At 30.1% G+C, this 23,040-nt stretch overlaps 3 protein-coding genes across 3 annotated transcripts; 2 read left to right on the top strand and 1 right to left on the bottom strand.

The window, feature by feature from the left end:
- The first annotated feature begins 3,636 nt into the window (after positions 1 to 3,636).
- LOC114413158 lies at positions 3,637 to 6,904 on the top strand. Its single transcript, XM_028377389.1, has 2 exons — positions 3,637 to 3,982; positions 6,565 to 6,904. Exons 1-2 carry the CDS (start codon positions 3,740 to 3,742, stop codon positions 6,781 to 6,783), a joined length of 462 nt encoding a protein of 153 aa, XP_028233190.1. The 5' UTR covers positions 3,637 to 3,739; the 3' UTR covers positions 6,784 to 6,904.
- Positions 6,905 to 8,252: 1,348 nt separating this feature from the next.
- Positions 8,253 to 14,128, top strand: LOC114413156 (protein HEAT INTOLERANT 4-like). Its single transcript, XM_028377388.1, has 14 exons — positions 8,253 to 8,675; positions 8,952 to 8,990; positions 9,072 to 9,125; positions 9,244 to 9,307; positions 9,425 to 9,483; positions 9,848 to 9,972; positions 10,082 to 10,141; positions 10,838 to 10,896; positions 11,143 to 11,222; positions 11,413 to 11,451; positions 12,308 to 12,370; positions 12,458 to 12,505; positions 12,585 to 12,713; positions 13,686 to 14,128. Exons 1-14 carry the CDS (start codon positions 8,520 to 8,522, stop codon positions 13,731 to 13,733), a joined length of 1,023 nt encoding a protein of 340 aa, XP_028233189.1. The 5' UTR covers positions 8,253 to 8,519; the 3' UTR covers positions 13,734 to 14,128.
- Positions 14,129 to 16,698: 2,570 nt separating this feature from the next.
- LOC114413155 (nuclear transcription factor Y subunit B-2-like) lies at positions 16,699 to 18,121 on the bottom strand. The gene has a single exon (XM_028377387.1). The coding sequence runs from the start codon at positions 17,861 to 17,863 to the stop codon at positions 17,186 to 17,188; it is 678 nt and encodes a 225-aa protein (XP_028233188.1). The 5' UTR covers positions 17,864 to 18,121; the 3' UTR covers positions 16,699 to 17,185.
- Positions 18,122 to 23,040: the final 4,919 nt, after the last annotated feature.

Genomic DNA, 23,040 nt, shown 5'->3' with positions numbered 1-23,040 from the left:
CAATTTCATACCTTGTAACAAATTTTATCGACTTTCTTGTCTAAAAAACAGTAATCAAACTCTTCTCTCACCAAACTCTATGTTGCCTATTTATGATGCCTTTACTCTATAGAGCCATCATTCTATAATAGATTTCACATATTATTATGCTTTTTAGATGGAGGTTGGTGATTACCAACAACCTAAAATTTGAACCATTTGTTTATGCAGCTCCTCAAATTTCCGTGTCTCAAATGTTGAAAGTTGCAGCTTAAGCTGCAATTCATGCATTCCCTTTCTAGAGTTTTCATGCTCAAGATTCACATCATCAAGTGCTCTCTTCACATGAAGAAGTTCTTTTTGCTTTCACTTATTGACTTTGCATGTCCCTCTTTAAAAGTGTTGAGTTGCTCACTATGTTTATTCTCAGCTTTAACAATCTGATCTTGAAAAAAGAGAACATAATTAAAGGACAAAGTCATCGTTATAGTAGGAAAACAATAATGCCAACTTTCAATTTTGTAACAAAAGCCTTGTCATAAATTTCAAAAACATATAAGTGTTAAAAGACCAAGAGAGTAACTGATATATAGAATGAATATTTAGAATAATTACTGGTGGTGATTTATGGTGAAGCATCAACACTTGCAACTTGAAGCAAAATTAACATTGAATTAATTTATACGATCATTTATCAATAGCTACATTACAATTTTAACACTTGCAATTGCAGGGTAATTTTATTTGATTCTTTTTGTTAGCAAGCGTATTATTATTTGAGTCACTCCAACTTACACAATTTTTTGTTGATTTGTTTTCAGTTCATAATCCTATATAGTAAAATAAAAAGTAGATAGACATAAAAACCACCCATGATCCTGACCTTGACTTCACTGTTTAGGATTATAGATACTGATCTCAGCATGTACTTCCCTCATGATCAGTCAATGATTCCAATCAACAGGAATATATAACTCGTCTGATAGTGGGGGTAAGTAAATTTGGCAGGCCAAAAATAATTACAACTGTGAACTTCCACATGTACGGTGAAATATAATTGAAAAGCATAAATCTTAAAAAAAAAAACCACACAACTTCAGTTGTTACATGAAAATAAAGGAACTTCAAAGTATATTCAAAGAAAATATAACAAATGTCGTTTAAGAAGTTTGCCTGAAATCAATGACTGTTGGGTGAGGCAGGGACAATGATATGGTGAAAATGTAAAATCACAAAAGAGAGAAAGTGTCTCCTATAATGTTGTCTAATTCTCCAGCAAAACCCTGTTATTCTTAAAACAAAGTTAAAGATAAGGATTATATTACAAATAACAAAAACCATTAAGAGTATTTATTGGAATGAGCAATTACCAATTGAACCAACCATATGAAAAGAACCCAAATTTCCATTTACTTGCCTACTTAACAAATCATATGTTAAGCTGTTGCAATATAATGGTTTATTAAGCATATTATAGTATAGTAGCAGGCTGGCTTAAGGCCCAAATAGTCCAAATAAGGGCTTTAGACCCCACAAAAAAAGGTTCCAAATTATTTTAGTACTAATATATCTTAAAAAAATTATTATAAAATTATATTTAAAAATAAATTTTAAATAAAACAATGATAATTTTAATAAATTATTTTATAAATAAATAAAAGATATTATTCTTAAATTTATTTTAGACCTCTCAAACTTGAACCACCGTAACATCAACTCTTACCAATTTCAAGAAGTGAAATTCAATAATGAAAAGAATATCAAGACATTTAAACTTTAAAGGTCAAAAGCTTTAGAACATTTAAAGCGATGAATAAAATCAATACTATAAAGTATGCTTTATAACACAATAATTCCATTTAATTTATTCTAGAAGGATACCATGAAAAACTCATGATACAAATGTGTACTTAAAGATAAGGTATATGAGTTTAATATCTATATATTATTTAATAAATTGTGATTGAATAATTTTATAAAAAAATTTATACTATTAATATATATATATATATATATATATATATATATATTATTTTATAACATCAGACGTTCATACAAATCAAATGTTTATATTGTTGTCTCTTCTCTGCCTCGTAATTCTCCCAAGAAATAGGTATTCAAAAGTCAAAACTTAGCACAGTATTTCTTAAAAAATACCAAAAGACCAATGCCTACTCTACGTAGAGCAGCACGTATCATACAGTGCCTGTGTGGTTTACTTTTTTTATTTATTTAAAAAAAACAGAAAACTCAATTCATTTCGGCAAAAGATCTGATGATCAACATCAAATTTTTGTCGCCCAAGCTAAACAATGAGCTATAAAATTTGTGTCTCCCACCAAAATGTATCTCAAAGTTTGAGGCTATGTTTGGATGTACTATAATACTTCCTATATCAGATATAACTATACCTTTACTTCTAGCCCATTAACAACAGCTTTGCAGTCTAGCTCTATGATAATCTTATATATTCAAGTTCATTGACCCAATTCATAGCCTCCAAGTAAGCTAAAGCCAACAGGAGAAATATACCAGCAATAGAAAAAGACTTTGCCTTGACAAAATAACCAAACTCATCTCTTAAGCACAAGCCAAATCCTACTGTTTGCCGTTCATAATTAAAAAATAGCAGCATCCACATTACATTTAACCTCTATTTATTAATTATGTTGTTATTAATTTGTTATTTTCATTTCAATGACCTGTTAAAATTTTGATTAACAAGCTCTCACCTTTCTTGGAGGAATGTTCTGCGTTTTACTAACCTGCAAACTGTGATGTCTTTAAATTTATAAAACCTTTCAAGTTTCAACAAAAAGGATAAAAAGAGATTACACTCCACTAACTTAAAAGTGGAGTACTAGAGTAAGTCAATCCTACTAATATTTTCTGATAAGTAGGGATTTTTTAACTACATAATATAGAAATAAATCCAAACAAACTTGATAATTAAATAAATAAAATTAGGTAAGTAATAAAATAAAAATATTTAGTTTAAAATAAATAGTAACAAAGAAAATAAAATAAAAAATAATTTTTTAATCAACTTTTGATAATAGATTTTCTTCCCTTAAAATCATTTTTGTTAAAATAATTTATCGCAAACTTGATAATTGATTAAATTTGGTGTGAAAACAATTGGTAATTGATTGTGGAACAGAATTAATTGATTATTTTATATGACAAATGTGTTATTGTTAAAACTTAAAAACTTCATTATTTATCGATGAAGTAAATCAACGTGAGACTCACATTTTCTTTATCTCTCCTTTTTTTTTACCATGTCAAACGATTGAAATTTCCTTTCTCTCTTCTATTTTGCATCCTCTCTTTTCTCTATTTTTGTTGTTTTGTTGTTGTACCAAACATAACATTGTGTTAAATTACACGTATCCACAAACAAATAAAACATATTTTTAAATTTCGAAATCCATAAAATTGTAATGTATTTATTTAAATTTTAAAAGAGAGACTAAAAATACATTGTAAATTCAAAAAAAAATTACAAGAAATTAGGAATTTGTTAAGAGTGTATTTTTGATTTTTGTCGTTGGAATCATTATTATTCAGATTCACGTGTGGGCATTGCTCCCTCCATGTCAGCGTCTAGTCGTGGTTTCTTTTTCAACTGCCTATGCTAATTTGTACCATGTGTGGTCATATGTCCCCATAATGCCTTTAACCCCAAAGTCCAAACCAAAAACATTTTGCTGATTCTAATCTCTCTCTCTCTCATTATCTATCTTATATCTAAACTAGTATGTTGTTGGATTTTGGAGATGAGCTGACGTTAGATAGTTTCTGGATTCCATGGCTCATATGGATTCAACTGTTATTGTTCCTTCTTCTCCTTACCATTCTCTCTTGTCACTCCATCATTACTTTAGATCCCTCTCACCACACAACTTCTCCTTCTGCCTCTGCCACTGATTCTGATCTTCACACTCAACAACCCTCCAACCACCGTTCCACTGCTGTGACCAACCGTCTTCAGAGCACCCGGGTACACCCCGTTTCCCTTTCTTTGCTTTTTCTTTTACCCTTTTGGATTGTTACGCTTCCCAGCATATAAAGATTGCAACTTGCTTCCTCTAACCTCTTCTCTTTTTATATTTTGGCCTTTTGAAATAAGCCAAGGGTGAGAGATCTTCTTTGGCTCATAGAAATCTAAGATTTTGGCTTTGTTTGCATATATTGGTTTTATTTTCTTAGGCTATTTAATGTCCTCTCTGACAATTTCTTGTTGATTTGTTGAAGTTCAAATTAAGCTTCTATTATTGTTCTTTTCATCTGAGAAATCTAGGTTGTAGATCTTATTGGAGTATTAGTGGGTTCACTGTTACAGCACCCCTCCCATTAAGGCCACTAACTGAAACCTTAAATTGGATTTTAATTACCTTTAAATGGTCCACTGACTTTTGTGGATAACTGATTTGAGGTTTCATGGTTAAGAAAGTTCTAGGTTGGTAATTAATGTTTCTGGTTAGGAAAAGAAATTAAATTGACTAAAATGTTTTAGTTGTCATTTACCGTTTCTTTTTGTTGAAAGGAGTTGTCATTTACCTGTTCTTAAGTTTTTTTTTTTTTACGCCTGTTTTGAAGTTATGAATTATGATCGCCGACTCTTTCTTTGTTTAGGTACAGTAGACATTAACCAAAAAAACGAGAGTGAACTTTCAACAATCTCCCCTGGTCCCCTTATTTTGTTATGAATTTAATGTATGCCGCATTTGATTGTCTTCCCTTTTCATTTTCACCTTCAAAATTTCGAGACATGCGTAATGATTTAAGACAAAATTTAGATGTGACTTTGTAAGTATTTTTTATATTGTTCTCTAATCAGAATTGGATCTTAGCTCAATAATTCTCGTACTAAAGATTTCTATTAAATATTAATGCGAATTACTAAGGTGAAATTCTAATTATAATTGGAGAACAACAAAAATACCTATGAAAGTGTATCTAAGTTTTTTTTAGTGATTCAACATTTTCATCTTTGAATAAAAATGAAAAACTGGGTTATACCATATAAGACTAAATAAGTCTCAACAGTCAATCTCTTGAGTCTTGACTGCCACATAAAATTGTGATGGCTTGAAAGCAAGGTTCTGTTGCCATTTGCTTGAGGCCATCAACCAAAGTATTCAAATTTGACGTTTCTGTTCATTCATTTTATGCCACAGTAGTTACCTTACCTAGTGCTGTTACGTTTGACGGCATCCAGTGTGTACATTTAGTTATTGGTTTAAATCAAATATACATTTGCCTTAATATTGATGTGAAAAGCTTTATTATTGTCTTTAATGATCTTTAACGCCTTAAAAAATTATACTAGTACTGGGTAGGTCAAACCTGGTTTTCTGTCAAGGAAGAATATTAAGTATCTAGTCAGAATTATTACTGCATTCCAAATCCTAAATTTGATTTTTCTAATTGATTTATTCATATAGTATATATAACTTTCAGTGAGTGATTACTTTTTTTGATATAGTATTTATCTGTCGGTTGAATTAGCATTTATCATTACTCTATCTGCTTTACCAAAGGACCTGAAGGATTTCGTCCTAATTTACTGAATAATGAAATTGATGTGGGTAGTTGTTTAACTACTAGTACCCCTTTTCAGAAGGACAACTAATAATTTATCTTGTCTGTATTCAATACGTTGCTGGTTTTTCTTTCTTTTTTGCTAGCAAGTATTTGTTGTTTTAAAAAGTGTTGAATATCCTGATTGAAAAACGTATTTTAAGTGATAATTTTGGTATGCAGCTGGGACCTCGTGCATGTTGGTATGCCACCTTTGTAAATAAAAAAATAATTTGGGTATGGAATTTAAAAATGGTGTTGATATGGTTTATATGAGATTTTGGATCTATAATTAATATCGACTCACAAGTCACAAGGGTAGGGATATTTTTTGGGGGGTTGGAGTAGTGTGGGAAAATATGAATATATTGTAATATTATATATATATATATATATATATATATATATATATATATAAGAACGATTTCTTATTTTAAAAATGTAAGAATCATAAAAAGTTATGCTTGTTTATTTATTCATCTTAATTATTAAAATAAAAGTTAATAATTTTTTTTCACCATAATCAAAAGGAAAAATAATCTATATTCATTATTCTCATTTGTCGTAGTAATCAAATATGCCTATCTGAGTCTCTCTCTCTATATATATGGTAAAAAAAGAGAATTATTGTTGTTGAATTCCTAGATCCCCAAGAATTTATGACCATTTGTCAACTACTCGGTGTTGATTTTTTTCTTTCTATCTTCAAAAGGAAATAATACATTCTCTTCAAACTATAAATCATACATTTATATTAATCAGTAGGAATAGATCCCCTCTCTCATGACGTGTCATGTTTTAATTTTGTGTATATTTCTCTCATAAGTATATTATTAAAGCATAAAAGAAAGATGGGAATCTTTTTGTGTACATTGAATCTCGAGTTTAAATATTATTAGATCATAGGCTCTAACTATAATCTAATCATAACAAAATTTTACATGAAAATATGCATTATAATTTATTTTCCTTTTGACTAAAAGTAAATTGACATGGCAGGGAGTAGAGAACACAAGTATTAAAGGTGAGATAGGAATAGTGAGAGAAGAGTTTGCAGAAGGGGAGGCTTCAAGTTCGTCTGTGTATTTCCTCCACCCTTGCTATTATTTCAACTTAGCCAAAGAAGCATTCCTCAAATGTCTTGGCCTTGATTCTACATCATCTAAATCTGATGCTCCTTCAACCCAAAAACATAGGAAACAAAACAAAGCTAGCTGATCATCAAAATTATGTTCTCATTTATTTATGAAATGTTTTCTCATCATTTTGAACTACTTTTTTCGGGTAATGATTCTTCCATCGTGAGAATTGGAAAGAGAAACAAATTTTTTAAGTGATAGTTAGGCAAACAAAATCCATTTAAATTTCTTACAAATTAAAATAATTCATGATATAATTTATTTAATAAGATAGGCCTTGCCCATGACTTAAAATTGCTATTCCCACTTGCAAATTTATACTCTAAATTTTACCTATGAATTTTGAATATTTTTATATTTATAAAAATAAAAAATATATCTTAATCATTAAAATATTAAAAAATGATCATATAAAATCATGTCATGATTCCGTAACTAAAGACGTCCAGATTAAAAAGTATGTATATATTATTATAAACTCTCTGACATTTGACCTGATTCCGGGTTAAAATGTCAATTCCATAAATTTATCTATACAATTTGAAGAAAAGATTTGTCTAGGGACAATAAAAAAAAATGAAAAAGCATAAAACATTTTATATTATCAATAGCAAGCCTTTTACTGCATCATTATTATTATATTCCTCTTAAAATTTTGTGCAATATTTAATTTAATTGTTGCTTTCAACTCTTGAAAGTATATAAAAAATAAGTTAATTGGAATATTATTAGGCTCTTGCAAACCATTTAGGACGCGGATTAAGGAATTAAAATAAGAACTTTTTTAATGTGTAAATTATAGAAGAACGTAAAAAAAATAATCAAGAAGAACATAATTTTGTATCTTTCATTAAAGAAACTTTATATTTTTAGTTACTTAACTAATAATGGTTTTTGAGCATTTGTTAACATTTATTATATTTATCAAGTATTAATTATAAGTATAAGTGTTAATTATAATACCCTTTGTTAATTGAGTATTAATAACTAAAAAAATTAAGGTTATTTTTAAAATTGCAAGAATTAAAGTACTCTATCCATTCCTTTTTACAAGACATTGTTTTTAAACTTTAGTATATTTTTTTTTATAAAACTCTTTTGTACATGTCTATTGTATTAATTAATTTTAGACCAAAATACCATTAATTAATTTAATTTATAAATAATAAATATTACAAATTATCTATTTCTGACTCCTATGAGAATAGGAGAATGAAATAATTTAGTTTTAAAAATTAAAACTCCACTGTTATTATTCTCTTTTCATACATTAGTTATTTAAGGATAATTTTGAATAAATAATATAATTACTGATAAATTTAATAATAATAACTAAATGATTAACTTTTTAATAAACGTAAATTAATTAATAATTTCTTATTATTAGGGAGAAAAGAAATATTTATTTTGACGACGTTTGGACGAAGAACTTTTGGACAAAGGAACTAAAATACTTTTATTTCTAAATGATAAGGCAAAAAGTGATTAATTTGAATTAAAAATAAATTTATCCTAAATTTTAAGATATAAAACATATTTATGACAATTAATTAATTCGAAATCGAATCATAGTAATTAAAATCCACTATTTGAAGATTTGACTATAGCCGCGTGCGTTATTTTCACGCCCCCCACCCTCCCTATAAAACCTCTTTTATTTTTTCATTCATTTATTTATTTGTCTGTGTAGTTGCGTTTCAAAAAAAAAACTTGTCTCTCCATTTTGAATCTGGATCCAGCGCCTTCTATTCAGCATTCACCACCCAAAGCCAAACCCTATTTCTCTTTCTTCCCTGTTTGGTTCTAGCCAGCACAATGAGGAGAGGAGCTAAGAGAAAGACCAAGCAGGACCAAGAAGCCAAACACGACGCACCCGAAGATAACATGCCCAAAGCTCAGCCTCGAGCTAAACGAGCCAAGACCTCCAAGCCTCAATCCGAACCTGAGTACTTCGAAGACAAGCGCAACTTGGTTAGTTTAGTTTTTTGATTTCAATTCGAACCGTTTTCTTTAACTATATGCGCCGAACAAGAAACGCTGTGAAGAACGGAATGGAACGCAGCCGTTTTGTTTATTAAGAAGAAAATATTGATTCGGCGCTTCATTTTCCCTTTTTTTTCGTGTCTAGCTTTAGTTAGCTATACTTCGAAGTGGTTGTATTATATGTGTTTAGGTTTTTTCTTCTTATTCGTATCTGCATTGTGTTTTACTAATGGAAGATGGTATTTGTCAATTTGGATTGTGTAGGAAGATTTGTGGAAGGAAACATTCCCCGTTGGAACTGAGGTTTGTTCAATTAATTTGTAGATTTTTCTTCGTTTATGACTGTGCCGTGTTTTTTTTAACTGTTTCGTGTTGTAATGGCAGTGGGATCAATTGGATTCTGTCTATCAATACAAGTGGGATTTCTCAAATCTAGAAGTGAGTATTGGATTAGACTGCTTAGGTTTTGGTTGGTGTTCTGTTTTTGAGTGGAGATAAAATGCTTTATTTTGACTAATTGCTGATGATGTTGCGATTTGGGGGTGTGTTTTTTCAGAATGCGTTTGAAGAGAATGGCGTGTTGTATGGGAAAAAGGTTTACCTCTTTGGTTGCACTGAGCGTAAGTGGCTTGCAGACTTTGTTTCTTGTCATTTTGAAGGCGGCTGATTTGCTTGGTAGCCGTTTTCCCTTTATTATTTGGCCTTTCATTATCTTATGTTGATCTTTCTGACTGCAGCTCAATTAGTCATGTTTAAAGGGGAAAGCAAAGTTGTCTGCATACCTGTTGTAGTAGCTGTAAGTTGTCAAACTGGGCTGTCTACATAAGTCAGTGACCTGAACACTTGATGACCAAATTGATTCTTGCTTTTGAGTTTTTTCAGGAAAAATATACTGTTTGATTTTTGCAAGTATGCGATAATATGTTTCCTCTTGCTGTGATTTGTGTCTCTCCTTCTGGGGCATGGTTCTTTGGTATATAGACTTAGATTAGATATTTAAAATCATATCCTTAATGCCAAGGTGTAATTTGGAAATGCCAGTTCATTGAATGTGTTTTGTTGCAAGTTTTACATGATGGAGCAACCTTGTATCACTTTAGATGATTTGGATATTTGTATTTTGATTTTAATTTTGAAAATATTCCAACATCCTTCTGCAGGTTGTATCACCTTTCCCACCATCTGATAAAATTGGGATAAACTCAGTTCAAAGAGAGGCTGAAGAGATAATTCCGATGAAGCAAATGAAAATGGACTGGGTTCCATACATTCCCTTGGAGGACAGGTATTCATCTCAATTTGTTTGTTTTGGTGGTTTCTTTTAAGTATGTTTATGAATCATTGCTTCTTGATCATCTCTAAACTTCTTCATTATGGTTTTATGTCTTCAACAGAGATAGCCAAGTTGATAGACTGAAATCCCAGATATTTATCTTGAGTTGTACCCAAAGAAGGTATAACCTTTTATTTTCTCCCCTTTGCAATTTTGTATTCTACAGTTTGTTTCAGATCTTCTGAATGGATTGTTCTTGGAGAAATATACATACCTTTATGTTATTGGTTATCTAGCTTAAATAATCTTTTCATTGTGCTTTTGGCTGTTCTCTGGTTATTTTTAGTCTCCATTTTCACTTCTCAAGGCAAAATTTGTAAGCTACAAGTCTATCGTTAAATTTTGTTTGGTGATTGCATCATATTCTTCTCCTGCATGTAGCAAAAAAACTGTAGTTTTTCAAGTAGTGTGAAGAATCTTCAACTTTCTGTGTGCTTTTCTGTTTCCATTCTCCAATAGATTACTTGCTTAAGTATTTATCCTTGGCATGTTCTATTTGTGTTGGTTTTTAACCCGAAATGCAGAAATAAGTGAGTAACGTCAGGAGTCTAAGCCTTATAAAATAAATGAGTTTGTGGATCCATAAAATCTTAAAATGGATGTTTGGGAAAAACTGAGTATTTATTTCACAGTTTATTTCCTATATGCAACTTGATGAATTGACCTTTTACTGTAGTTTTTTTTTACCTTTTACTGTAGTTGTTGACATTTTAACGTAAAGCTTTTTACTCATGCACAATTTTACAGTTTGACCCCTATGTACCTTATTTATGAATATGACTGACTCATCTTACCTATGTTATAACCTGCGGTACAGGTCTGCTTTAAAACATCTGAAGTTGGATAGATTAAAGAAATATGAGTACTGCTTGCCTTGTAAGTCTACTGGCTTTAGAATATTACAATTGTTCTCATACGTGTATATCAGTTCTATCTAATACAAGGAAGAAGATAACGACATTTTATTAAATAAAAAAGTGAGAATTGTGGATTCTGGCCAAAGCAATTTTTTTTTTATCAATTATTGATGCTTCATTTTGTTCAAGGCATACTGATTCTTCATCAGTTAGTATTAATGTTCCTAATATGAGAGTTTTTTATTGACTGCTATTCTTTCTGCAGATTTCTATCAGCCATTTAAGGAAGATGAACTTGAACAGAGTACTGAAGTTCAAATAATATATCCAGCTGAGCCAAAGCCGGTAATTACATTAATGAAGCTTTTTCCTAGTGAATTGACGGTGTTTGGATTTTTGGGATCCTTTTGTGTATAATATGGTTATGTAATGACCTTTCTGAATAAATTTTTCTTAACAAGATGGGCAGGTTAGTGCCCTGTTTGATTTTCTAATTTGTAAGTGTTTACATATTACTTATGTATCTTGTTTGCAGGTCTTCTGTGAATTTGATTGGGAATTAGATGAACTTGAGGTAATGAATTTACTTTGTGGTGATTGTAGTTTCAGATTAAGTCAGCTAGCAGTTGCAACTTTAAAATCATTGTCATGCTTTTGAAATCTTTGATAAAGCTTGATGTTATTATGCTGGAAATTTAAGGGACCAATTGGTGTGAGAAGATATTTTGTTTTTTCTTTTAGAATAAAATATGTTTTTGATCCCTAATAAATACCCTAATTTTGTGTTTGTTCCCTAATAAATTTTTTCTTTGCATTGAGTCCCTAATAAAACAATAATTTTGTTTTTGTTTCATGACTCTTTTTTTTTGTTGATAAATTAGCGAATTTTGTGTTTGCTTCCTATTAATTTTTTTTTTCATTTGTTATTAGTCCCTTTCAAAAAGACTAATAACAACTGATTTTTTTTATCAAGTAGCAAACACAAAATTTGCTAAATTATCAAGGAATAAAAATAAAAATTTTGGTTTTATTAGGAAGCAAAAACAAAGAAAAAATTTATTAGGAAACAAACACAAAATTCTAGTATTTATTAGGGATCATGAACATGTTTTAGCCTTTTAATTACAAAATGCTATCTTGTTTTCAAATATCTGTATACAAATCATTGTTTCCTATACAAATCTTTGAAAATAGGTAATAGTCACCGTTTGCTATACTAATCTTTGAAAACAGAAAATAATGTGAAAGTAAGGTGACACTTTTGTAATTAAAACTTTAAAAGTCAAATTAAAATATGAAAATAGAAAGCATTTCTTTCTTTCCAAAACCAAATAACTCCTAATAGAGAGAGGGTAATAGTAACGGGCAATTGGAAAATCAAATGACAATGGGCAGAGGCCTCTGAGACTGCTTTGTTCTATATTTTGCAGGAGTTTACTGATAAGCTCATAGAGGAGGAGGAGTTATCAGAAGATCAAAAGGATGCATTTAAGGTACCAAATAATAGAAGGCATCTAGTTATTCCATAATTTCTGTATTTTTTAAGTAATAAGTTAGGCTGATAGTATTGTTTTTTTTAGGAATTTGTCAAGGAAAAGGTTCGTGAAGCAAAGAAAGCTAATAGAGAGGTACTTTTGGTGCTGTTGGTTCTGCACATTATGCTTTGCTTTCTGCTTGTTTTTTAAATACCTTTTTTACCTCTTGTAGGCAAGGGAAGCTCGAAAAAAAGCCATTGAAGAAATGAGTGAGGAAACTAAAGCTGCGTTTGAGAGTATGAGATTTTATAAGTTCTACCCTGTTCAATCTCCAGAGGCACCTGATGTATCGAATGTTAAGGTAGGTGTTTAGGAATTCTATTATTACTTTGTTTTCTTCTTTTTGATCAAAGGATGAATTCATTAGGACTAAGATGATTTCAGATAGTTAGGAGCATAGAATATCCTCCTTTTATTTTAATAAAAAGAAGATACAAACTATGGAGAATATTAAAAAATCATTGATGAATTAAGGGTACCCAATCCCTCAACTTACAAGGGAAAGCCCTTTAAAAAGATCATGTGCTTTACACTAAAGTAGAAGCCAATTGCCCAATAGCCAATCTTATTTCAAAGTAGCCACTCTATTATTATTCTTTTTTATTTATGCTGCACATGTCTTATTTGATGTTATTACATTAGCTTATTCTCTGAAAATTGGTAATTCCTTATTTAAAACTTGTAATACATTGAGGGAGAATGGCGAGCTTCTTAGGTGTGCCTACATACATATGTGTGTCTGGAAAGCACTGATGGGAATAGATATTCAAATTCTCCTTTGCAACTTTGGATTGTTATAGTGAAGGAGTTGATGAGAGAAGAGCCCGTACTTTGTTAAAAAAATCAACTAGCTATTCCAAATTAGAGGAATGAAATCATTGAACTATTAGCTGCTATACTTCTGTGGAATTATTAGTTCCTTTTGCTTTTTTTTATCCCTCTTCTCATCAATCCGGTTCACATTTAATTTGGTACTGCTTACAAGGTAAAGAAATGGAAATGACAACATCTTTATGGTTGTAACTATTTTCTTCCCAGAATAAATATCCCTACTAATCTGCTTTACCACAAAATCTGTCTATTTCTTGGCATGTTGTGTAAAAGAACATAACCTTTGTGAGCATATATTCAATGAGTTAATAAAAGGAAGACAATTCAGGGTAGGATAGCAGCTTGATATAGAATATATCACAATTTGTTGAATTTCTGGTTTTGATTAGATGCATTTTCCTTGTACCTATAATTTACAGAGTATCATTATCTGTGTTTGCAGTCTCCATTCATTAACAGGTATTATGGAAAAGCTCACGAGGTTCTGTGATTGGCTCCAAGACAATAATGACAATTTTTCTGTGGCTTGTTTTGCCTAACACAAGAGATGTTTTGTTTATTATGAACTCTGTAGTTCAGGAGGCAACCCCCTGGTGCCCCATCAAATTGTCTTTGACAGTGTAGTTGTCTAAAGTGACATATACCATGTAAAACTGTATGTAGGTCAGAGATCCTAGAGAAGTGAACTAGGTGTTGGGAGGAATTTAAGAGATGTTTCTGGCTTCCATGGTGAAGAGAATTTCTGAGGTTCTGGAGCTGCAATTTGGGTGGCTCTTGCATGTCTTGGTTTTCTCTTAGATTATTCTTTTTCCCTTCAAAATTAGATGTACGACAGTTTTGACTAATAGCTAAATGAAGAAATCAATTCATTATTGTTTCGTTTAATGTGGCTCAGTTGTGAAAATGCTGTTTATAATATCGTAGCTGCTATGAAAATTTTCTTAGTACAATGTGACTTGAAATAGGTTAGTTAATAGTTCTATGATGCTAATGAAGTTGCTCTTACTTTTAAGGGTAGAATTTCAATACATCTATCTCGATATTTGGGCGTTTTGTTCCTGTTTGCCATTTAAATCAAGTGCTTGTTTAGGTTGCTGTTAGATGTAATTTCAATGTGCTTTTTCCTTTCTTACTAAGTTGAAGTATGTTGTAATTTGTGCTATCAAATTTTCAATGGAAAAGCAAACATAGCTTAAATTGGTTAATTGTTAATTTTTACGATCATGTTCTCCCGAAGCTCAATTTGAAAAGCAAGTCTTGAGGAATTTCTGTTGTAGATGATATACCATAGGAATACATCTGTTTCAAAATAGAATTCACAAAGCCATGCATTTTGAATTACTGTCTCGGCTTAGAGATGGGACAGAAATCAATGCTCGTTTTCCAAATGTGGGCTAGTTATGTCTTTCTAAATATTCCAAGGGTGTTTGATCTAATGAGATATTTTTTACTCTTACTAAATTCCTTTGGTAATGAGTATTTAAAATAAACAATTACTTAAGAACAGAGTTAAAAAAACAGCTATCAGAATTAAAAAAAAAACAATTGCTTAAGAATATTAATGAGTATTCTTAGTACATTAGTTAACAAATCAAAGGTAAAAAGTTTTAATAATACACCTTACTGTTCATTATTAGATTGTGTTAACTTACCTCATAGTATACACAAAAATTGTTTGTTTATTTAAAAGAATCAAGCTTAGGTACCAGGATATTTATAATAAATCACATACACTTTACAATCGATTGAGTCATACTTTCTTGATTTTTAATAAAATATAGAGATGATTTCAATTATCTAGACCAACACCATCTTAAGATAATAATGTTTCTTACAATCATAACACTAATCATAACACTTTAATGACTATTGAAGAATTTGAGGAGAGAATACATTATATATAAAAAATGAAATCATGCTAGTGAAATTATTTTTGAATTTCCTCTAAATAAGAATGGCAATTGAGAAGTCTAGATTGTTAAAGCTTTTCTAATACAATGTCTTTTGTGCAAAACATAAAACGATTAGTTTTAATAAAAGTGTCTGAAAGTTTGACTTTGGAAAAACTTTTTTGGATAGTATTGTAAATATCTATATTATTTTAGTCTAAAACTTGTTTTTTTTACAAATTTATTCTTTTGCCAAATAATATTTTAAAGAAGCACATCATTATAAAACTATTATGATATTAATAAGTTTTTTAATTTTAAAATTTGTAACTAAAACTACCGTGATTATTATCGAACACATATCAATTGACATTTGTTTAATTTTATTAGTCAGAAAATTTTGTTATTCATAATAATTTTATCCTTGAACATAATTACTTTCAATAAAGAATATCTATATATTAAAGAGACAAAATAAGTTAAATCTCAACTAATTTAACTAACTAAAATAAGGTACATTATTTGAGCTGACTTTTATATGCAACCTAGGAGTCATGTTGAAGCTGAAGTAGATTTTGTTAAATTTCTTTTTATTTATTTATTAAAGTTATCTTACCCTTTTATTCATTTTCAGGCAGAGTTAGGCATATAAATCACATGTAAGTTATGTAAAATGAAAGGTTATGTAGATTAACATTTTTTAATCATGTTTTGTCAAGTTTTGGACAACTCTACAAAAAGTGAAATAAATTTCTACCAAATTTTTTGGACAAGTAAACCTTTTAGTTTATCTTTCAAAACAATTATTGAGTTAACTTGCAAACCTATTATTCATCTTTTAAAACAATTATTAAGTGGGTTTTCCACTTGTCCTACTGATTTTCCTTAAATACGTCAGACTAAGCATTTTAATTAACCTATTTTTTTAAAAATGGATTAACTTGCTTTGTCTTGTTACTGTACCAAACATCATCGATAGATAAAATGCACCAAATAAATTTTTTAACTAATTTTCTACACTCATTTGCTTATTAAAAGAGTAATTGTTCTTTAATAGCTTCATAATACAAATCATATAAACCCTTTCTTTTCAAACAATAGTTCTCTAAAGAAAGATTTGATCCGCTGATGATATACCATTTTCTACTAACTACTGCCAGATGTAGTTGGTCAGAAAGAATCACCCGGGAGAATGAAAATATTTCGATTCTTTCCTTTCAATTAGAGAGCTAATCTTCGAAATTATATTGTATTATCCATATAGTCTATAGAGGATTGATGCTTGAACAATGGACACTAATCAATAATCAACAAGTCTTATTTTGATTGTAATTCTTCACCTTCCTGAGTTGCCTGTTAATTTTTTCCATTAGTTTGTTCTCAAAAATTGTATGCAATGGCCATGTTCACAATGTGAGTTAAATAGGGTGATACAATGGTGAAAGGCTTGAATTAATTTGAGATTCGTTGATAGAAATGTGACTCTTTGTTCATCAGCACTTTATAAAGTTGCATTAATTCTGAATTGATGAAAAGGGTCCAAGTAAAAGAGTAAATCCAAGACAATTAAAAGCTGAAATGTAGACAAGTTTTCAGTTTTCACCTCTTCTACAATAAAAATTGGCAGCGCCCAAACAACATGAAGAAGATGAACTCATGGATTATCTTTTTTGCATCACAATCTCGTACCGTACGATACGATCTTAGAGAGATATTCTCGTGAACATTTTGACTTGAACACTAAGGAAGACTCATGTCACAAGATAAATACTACTAAACACTCCAAACTCCAATAAACTGTGTTACATATATATATATATATATATATATATATTGAGTAACTAAATAATACTAATTTAATATATCCTCTCCAAGTGTGTGAAATATTGTACCATTAGATATCAAGAAATTAAACTGATCCGTTCCCTGGTCTAGCTAATCAGCAACGAAAGTTATATCATAATAAAAATATTATTTATATATATTATACTATATGATATGATATAATATATAATGGGGAAGGGACATGAACTTGTTGGTATGCATATCACATCTACCATTCAACCCTATAACGTAGGTTGGGTGGCATCATTCTATTGCCACTTGCATCATGATCACCACTGACCGCACTTTGAGCAATGGAACTTTCTCTATAGCCATTGATCCCTCCAATCTCAGTGAAGCTCTTTGGAGCAGCCACTTGAGGCCCCACAGAATAGAAGCCACCACCACTGAAAGTGTTGAAGTCTGCAGCTTTGTTGGTTGCTGCCACAGAATGATGCAACTTGTTGATTTCAACCACCACCCCATCAATATTGGTTTGATGAGTTGGAGAGTGTTCTTCTTGTTTTGCCATAGAACTCTTTTCTCCCTCAGTTTCCCTGTAGTTGTTCAGGTAGAGCTTCAAGGGTCCAACATAGTTCTCAAATCCTAGTGTTGTCATGGCCCAAAGAAGATCATCACCATTGATTGTCTTCCTCTTTTCCCTCTGGCACTTGTCTGAGGCCTCACCAGTGATGAAGCTTATGAACTCAGACACACACTCTTGAACTGTTTCCTTGGCTTCCTTTGAGATTTTGGCATTGGCTGGGAGTGCCCTTTTCATGATTCGGCTAACATTGGCTATAGGGAGGAACCTGTCTTGTTCTTTTGAGGAGGAGCTGTCTGAGATGTTACCAGATGTTGGACTTCCCACAGGACTTGTTGTAATTTGGTTTCTCTTCCCTGTCATGTTAATGGAATAGAATAGAGTCACTCACGGAATAAGCTAAACAATTGAGATTCTCACCTTCACCCTCTCTCCCTATGTGTGCAAGTGTAAGTGTGTACAAGTTATGCTTAGCTTAGGTGCTGCATGCGGCTTTTAATAAGGGAGGAAAAGATGGGGGATATAGAATGGAAAAGTGGAAAGGTGCTTTGATGTGGAATATTGGAAGAAAGCAAAGGGTGATTGATGAAGAAGATCACAAAGGGTGGTTTTTATATCGACTAGGAGGACCCCCTTGGTCATATAAAAAAAATGAAAACAAGAAAGTAAACAAATAGTACTTTTATAGTTTTATTCAATGACCATGTATAACTTTCAAATTTAAATCAAATACTAACGTAACACCTTGTCAGAAGTGAATTGGACCAGTTTTTTTTTTATGTATTGAAAAAAATGAACAAATAGATAGGGTCGGCAATGCTGATTAAAGAAATATCATTCTTGAATCTTGTGTCTAATTGGTCATGTGAGAGATTATTATATAGATTAAAGAAAATTTTTGAGGGCCAGAAGAGAAGAGACAGGAAGGTTCAAAGTTTAATATGGAACTTATTCATGAGTATAATGCAGTGGATTAAGTTGAAAGTTGTGGCATTGGTGTTTGGCAAAATATTTCGTATATATCCCATCTTTATTTAGGTACTTGGGAAAAAGAGAAAATGCTTTCCAGATAGATCAAGAACTAATTAACTAAATATCAAAGCCTGTCATTGTTTGAAAATTACAAGGTAAAATGGTGTTGGCTTTTAATTAGTTTGGAATTCTTAATCAGACCCCATAACGTGAATTATTCGTACTAGTGCATATGTTATTTTTGTACGGCTTTTTAAAAAAGGGGCTCGAAAAGATGAAGCAATGGGATATATGCTTTCACTTTGCCACGCTTTTGTGTTGCTTTGTCTCACTGAGATTCTTCCATCACATACATATTGCAGGACAGTATCATCTCAAGGCATCTCAGCCCTCAGTCCCCAATTTTCTTATTTTCCACCTGACTATTTCTTGAAACAATGCAATTAATGTGGAAATAAAAGAGAAAAAAAAAATTGCATAGACCAAAAAAAGACCCTTTAGCTTTTGTATTTCCCCTTAACGAATATGTCTTAAACTGGCTTGGTTCTTTGATCAGTTCCAACCTGTCAAGTCTCACCTGCATGATTCTGAGAAAAAAAATATCAGAACCTCACAGATTAAAGCTATCAAACAGGCTTCTGACACATGGAAGCTAAATCCACCAAGCATGTACTAAATATATATATATTGGACCGGCTCTTACGTATTGTCTTGGATATTAATTTGTTGTTAAGAGAGGTAGCTACAAGCTGCACATACAAAATTCAATTATTGGATGGGTTTGTTTTTGTTAAATAAAAGTTTAGGTTAATTGAATTTTTTAGGGTCACTGGGACATTTAAGATAGGCTTCAAGACCTAAGAGTGTACGTTTATATAGAAGTAATTATATATTAATTACAAGCAAATTTTTTACTTTAACAAGGAAATTCAAACTTACAGTCTTTATAAGTTATGAGTTGTATTCTTATCAATTAAATCAATTATTGGATGGATGGGACATGAAAAATGATTATTATGTGAATTATACTGTCACAATAATGTCTATTTTAGTTTGACAGAGTTGGAAATTAATAAGTCAAACTTAGAATTATATTAACAACGTACGATGATACGTGATCTAACGCATAAAATATAATACACACATAAAAAGAGCAAATTTGTCAGGATCTGAACTATTAAATGCGCAAATACAATTTAAAAATGACATCAAAGTAACAATTACGGTCTCTAATGAACCCATGCTAATTGGGGTCTGTGTCCAATTGAAGTTGATGAACAAAAAACGTTTCATGCAACCCTTTTGTTCCTGTTTATAGTTACAATTGCATGCTAGTGTTTTAAAGCTAGGGGCAATATTTCATTTTTAGATTCTATTCTAGCTGTTCACCAATCATCGATTTCTGGTTTCTTATTCTTTGGCTTCAAATATCTGCTGTTCGTTTTTCTTTTGCTAAACTTGTATGCTAGCTGTACTTCTGTTTCGATCCTTTTCTTCCACTAAGAACAAGTAAAGTTGTCTATATATTGCTCTGCATCATCCAGCCAATAGGCACTTATTTTAATTGGAAAATACTCATGCATGTAGGTAAGTTAAAATGATAATTCCAAAATCTTTGCCTAATTTTAGATACAAGATTGAGATGTTTATGGCATTCTTGTTGAGAACCTAATATGTAGTACAAGTAGTGGTCAATTGTGTACATGCATTATAAGCTTAGTTTTATTCTGTTCTGTAAAGTTTGAAAATAATTGTTTGCATTTGTTGATAGCTAAATACGTGAAGTGAGATTACATCATGATTGATTAAATATTCATATTATGTGTGTGAATAGTCTTTGCTTGTGCTTATGCTGGTAGCCTGAGGATTATTGACAACTGAATAAAACAATTTGAAGATATTACCACAATGGGTATATTTTAGTTATAATATATAAATTATAATATACCATTTGCAAATCTGTTTGTCAACTTGCCGGCTTTCAGAGAATGCTAGAAAGTCAGATAACATCACAATCAGAACTCAGAAATATGTTGAAGGGAGAATTAGGGGAGGATGATTCTAAACGTAATATTTATTTGTGAGAGAGCTAGTACAATTGCAGCAGGCCATTCATAATAGTGATAAGATTCTCTTCATCTATATACACACACTGTGATGCAATAGTTTTTATTTAAAAATTAAAGATTCCAATATGGTAGAATATATTACGAAAAATATAATTATTTTTTGTTTAAAATTTCTTTTATTTTATTGTTTTATTTTTCTTATTTTTTTTAATGTAGCTGATATATATATTGGTTTACCATTTCCATCGTCATGGTATTATTGTTGGTTTTTAACTTCTTCATAAATTTATGAAAAACCATAATCAAATTTAAATAAGCAATATTATATTCAAATTAAGATAATAACTCCATTATTTATTATGATATGAATAAGTTATATAGGCACACATATATAAGATAATATTATACTGTTATGAGATCAAACTACTCCTTGCTTTTGTTTCTTTTATTTTCACAGTGAACGTTAGACCTAAATTATATTTGGTAGTATAGGTAGCACGAGCCTTTCTACACGGGTCTCAACTCTCAACAAGGAAATTAATTATCTTGCTTTGGTCCTAATGTAGTCACTGTTTGTACAAACGCATGGTGGATAATGCCATCCAGATGTTAACATGAACAAATCGTTGCAGTTTCAGAAGATTTAAATAGGATTTTGAACCCAATATTTCATCGTGTTATTAGAAATGAATTGAAGGATTTTTAAATGAAAACGATCAGTTGTAATTTAGGTCAATACTCAGCATATATTTGAGCTGTGACGTGAGATCAATTTGTTAGAACGGGACCAATTATTGGAATTATAAAATACATCAATCAATTTGTTAGAACGGGACCAATTATTGGAATATTGTCATTAAATCAATTTTGTCACCTCTCTCTCTCTCTCTCAAGAAAAAATTCAATTTTGTGATCAATCAGATATAACTTTTATATGGATGTCTGTAACTCAATTTTGTGCAAATTTTGCAAAATAAAAAACTGTATATATGATGTATTGTAAATATCATGACCTAGCCAATCAACCTACAATATCATAAGTAATGCATTAGGATTGTCTAAAACCACTTAAAAACAAGCCTTCAAACCCAAGGAATAATGAATACTTATAAAAAAATATCCCATTTTCAAGCACCAAGCAGAATAAAAGTTATTGGATAGATACAAATTAGTAACACAAGTCACAACTCACTCAGCCATTTTCACAAATACTGGTAGCCGTATCTGAAAATTTATCTTTATCACTCCAATGGGGTCAATTCACGCGATATAACTCCAACAAAAAAAAATAAAAAAATACATCACTAACCCATAAAAGAAAAATATCTGATTGGTTTAAAACATAAAAGCGACAGTGAATAACTTCGCAGGAAATATGAAAATTCATGTCAAAAATACATATCCAACACATATCCAAACACGCTGTAAATTATCTCAATTCAATCCAGTGTTTTATATTCTTTTAAAAAAATATAACCTTTTAAAATAATTATATATTAATAATAAAGCTTATTTTTCTAATGAATGGTATTTTTCAAAATATAATATAATATTTATATTATTTATTTTATAATATATATTATAAAATATATTTTAATCATAGATCGATTTAATTTTATAATTTAGATATATATATGTATATATTATATGGTATTAAAACTCAAATAGTATGACAATAAACTAGGTTAATTCTATATTATTTAATTTTGACAAAATCAAATTCCAGTTAAAATAAATGAACCTGATGGAATGGATCATTATTGAAAAACAATTTGAATCCAATTGAATGGTTGATATAATCAAATTAATAAATGGATATTCTCTCTTATTTTCAAATTTAATAAACTGTCTAATTAATAGTTCATGAATCATGTTACTAGTACTTTTACAACTCTGTCGTCTTTAAATGCAAATTCTATATAAAATATTTACAATAGATAAATTAGTGATCATTGACGACAGTTGAAATTGTGGTCCTGTGTATTTTATTTTCATAATAATATTTATTTAATTGCCTTTATTTACGAATATATTTGGCAATTCAAAAGTAATTGTTTTTATTGTGTTGTAAAAAACAATGGCTTATATTATTTATATAAACAAGTTTTATATAAGAAGTCTCACGTTAATTATTTCAATCATATAAGAATGAAATTTTAAATTTAAGCACTCAATAGCCAATAGGTGCTGCTATAGAAGAGAGAAAAGAGAAGAAAGGAAGGAGCAGAGAATATTTTACAAAATTATATAATGATTTAATTTTTTAAACAAAATTATAAATAAAATGAATATCTCTTCATAAAAATATTAACAAACGAATTAAATATTTTTTTTATTAAATGCATTATAAATAATTTATACTTTTTAATAAGTATAAATGAATTAATAATTTATTTTTTAACTCAATGTAATTTTATTTTTGAATTCATGATTTTGAAATTGAAGAAAACACACATTCAATGTTGATAAATTATATTAGTAAATTTAACTTAAAATATG

This window comes from Glycine soja, chromosome 5 (genome assembly GCF_004193775.1).
Source record: "Glycine soja cultivar W05 chromosome 5, ASM419377v2, whole genome shotgun sequence".
Taxonomy (NCBI): domain Eukaryota; kingdom Viridiplantae; phylum Streptophyta; class Magnoliopsida; order Fabales; family Fabaceae; genus Glycine; species Glycine soja.
The sequence above is the reverse complement of the archived record's forward strand: the minus strand, read 5'-3'. Positions and strand labels throughout refer to the sequence as shown.

Excerpts from the sequence above, each read along its gene's own strand:
- LOC114413155 (XM_028377387.1), bottom strand. The coding sequence starts at position 17,863 with ATGACAGGGAAGAGAAACCAAATTACAACAAGTCCTGTGGGAAGTCCA.
- LOC114413156 (XM_028377388.1), top strand. The coding sequence starts at position 8,520 with ATGAGGAGAGGAGCTAAGAGAAAGACCAAGCAGGACCAAGAAGCCAAA. Across the intron at positions 9,126-9,243 it reads GGGATTTCTCAAATCTAGAA|AATGCGTTTGAAGAGAATGG; the intron begins GTGAGTATTGGA and ends GTGTTTTTTCAG. Across the intron at positions 11,452-12,307 it reads GGGAATTAGATGAACTTGAG|GAGTTTACTGATAAGCTCAT; the intron begins GTAATGAATTTA and ends TATATTTTGCAG.
- LOC114413158 (XM_028377389.1), top strand. The coding sequence starts at position 3,740 with ATGTTGTTGGATTTTGGAGATGAGCTGACGTTAGATAGTTTCTGGATT. Across the intron at positions 3,983-6,564 it reads ACCGTCTTCAGAGCACCCGG|GGAGTAGAGAACACAAGTAT; the intron begins GTACACCCCGTT and ends TTGACATGGCAG.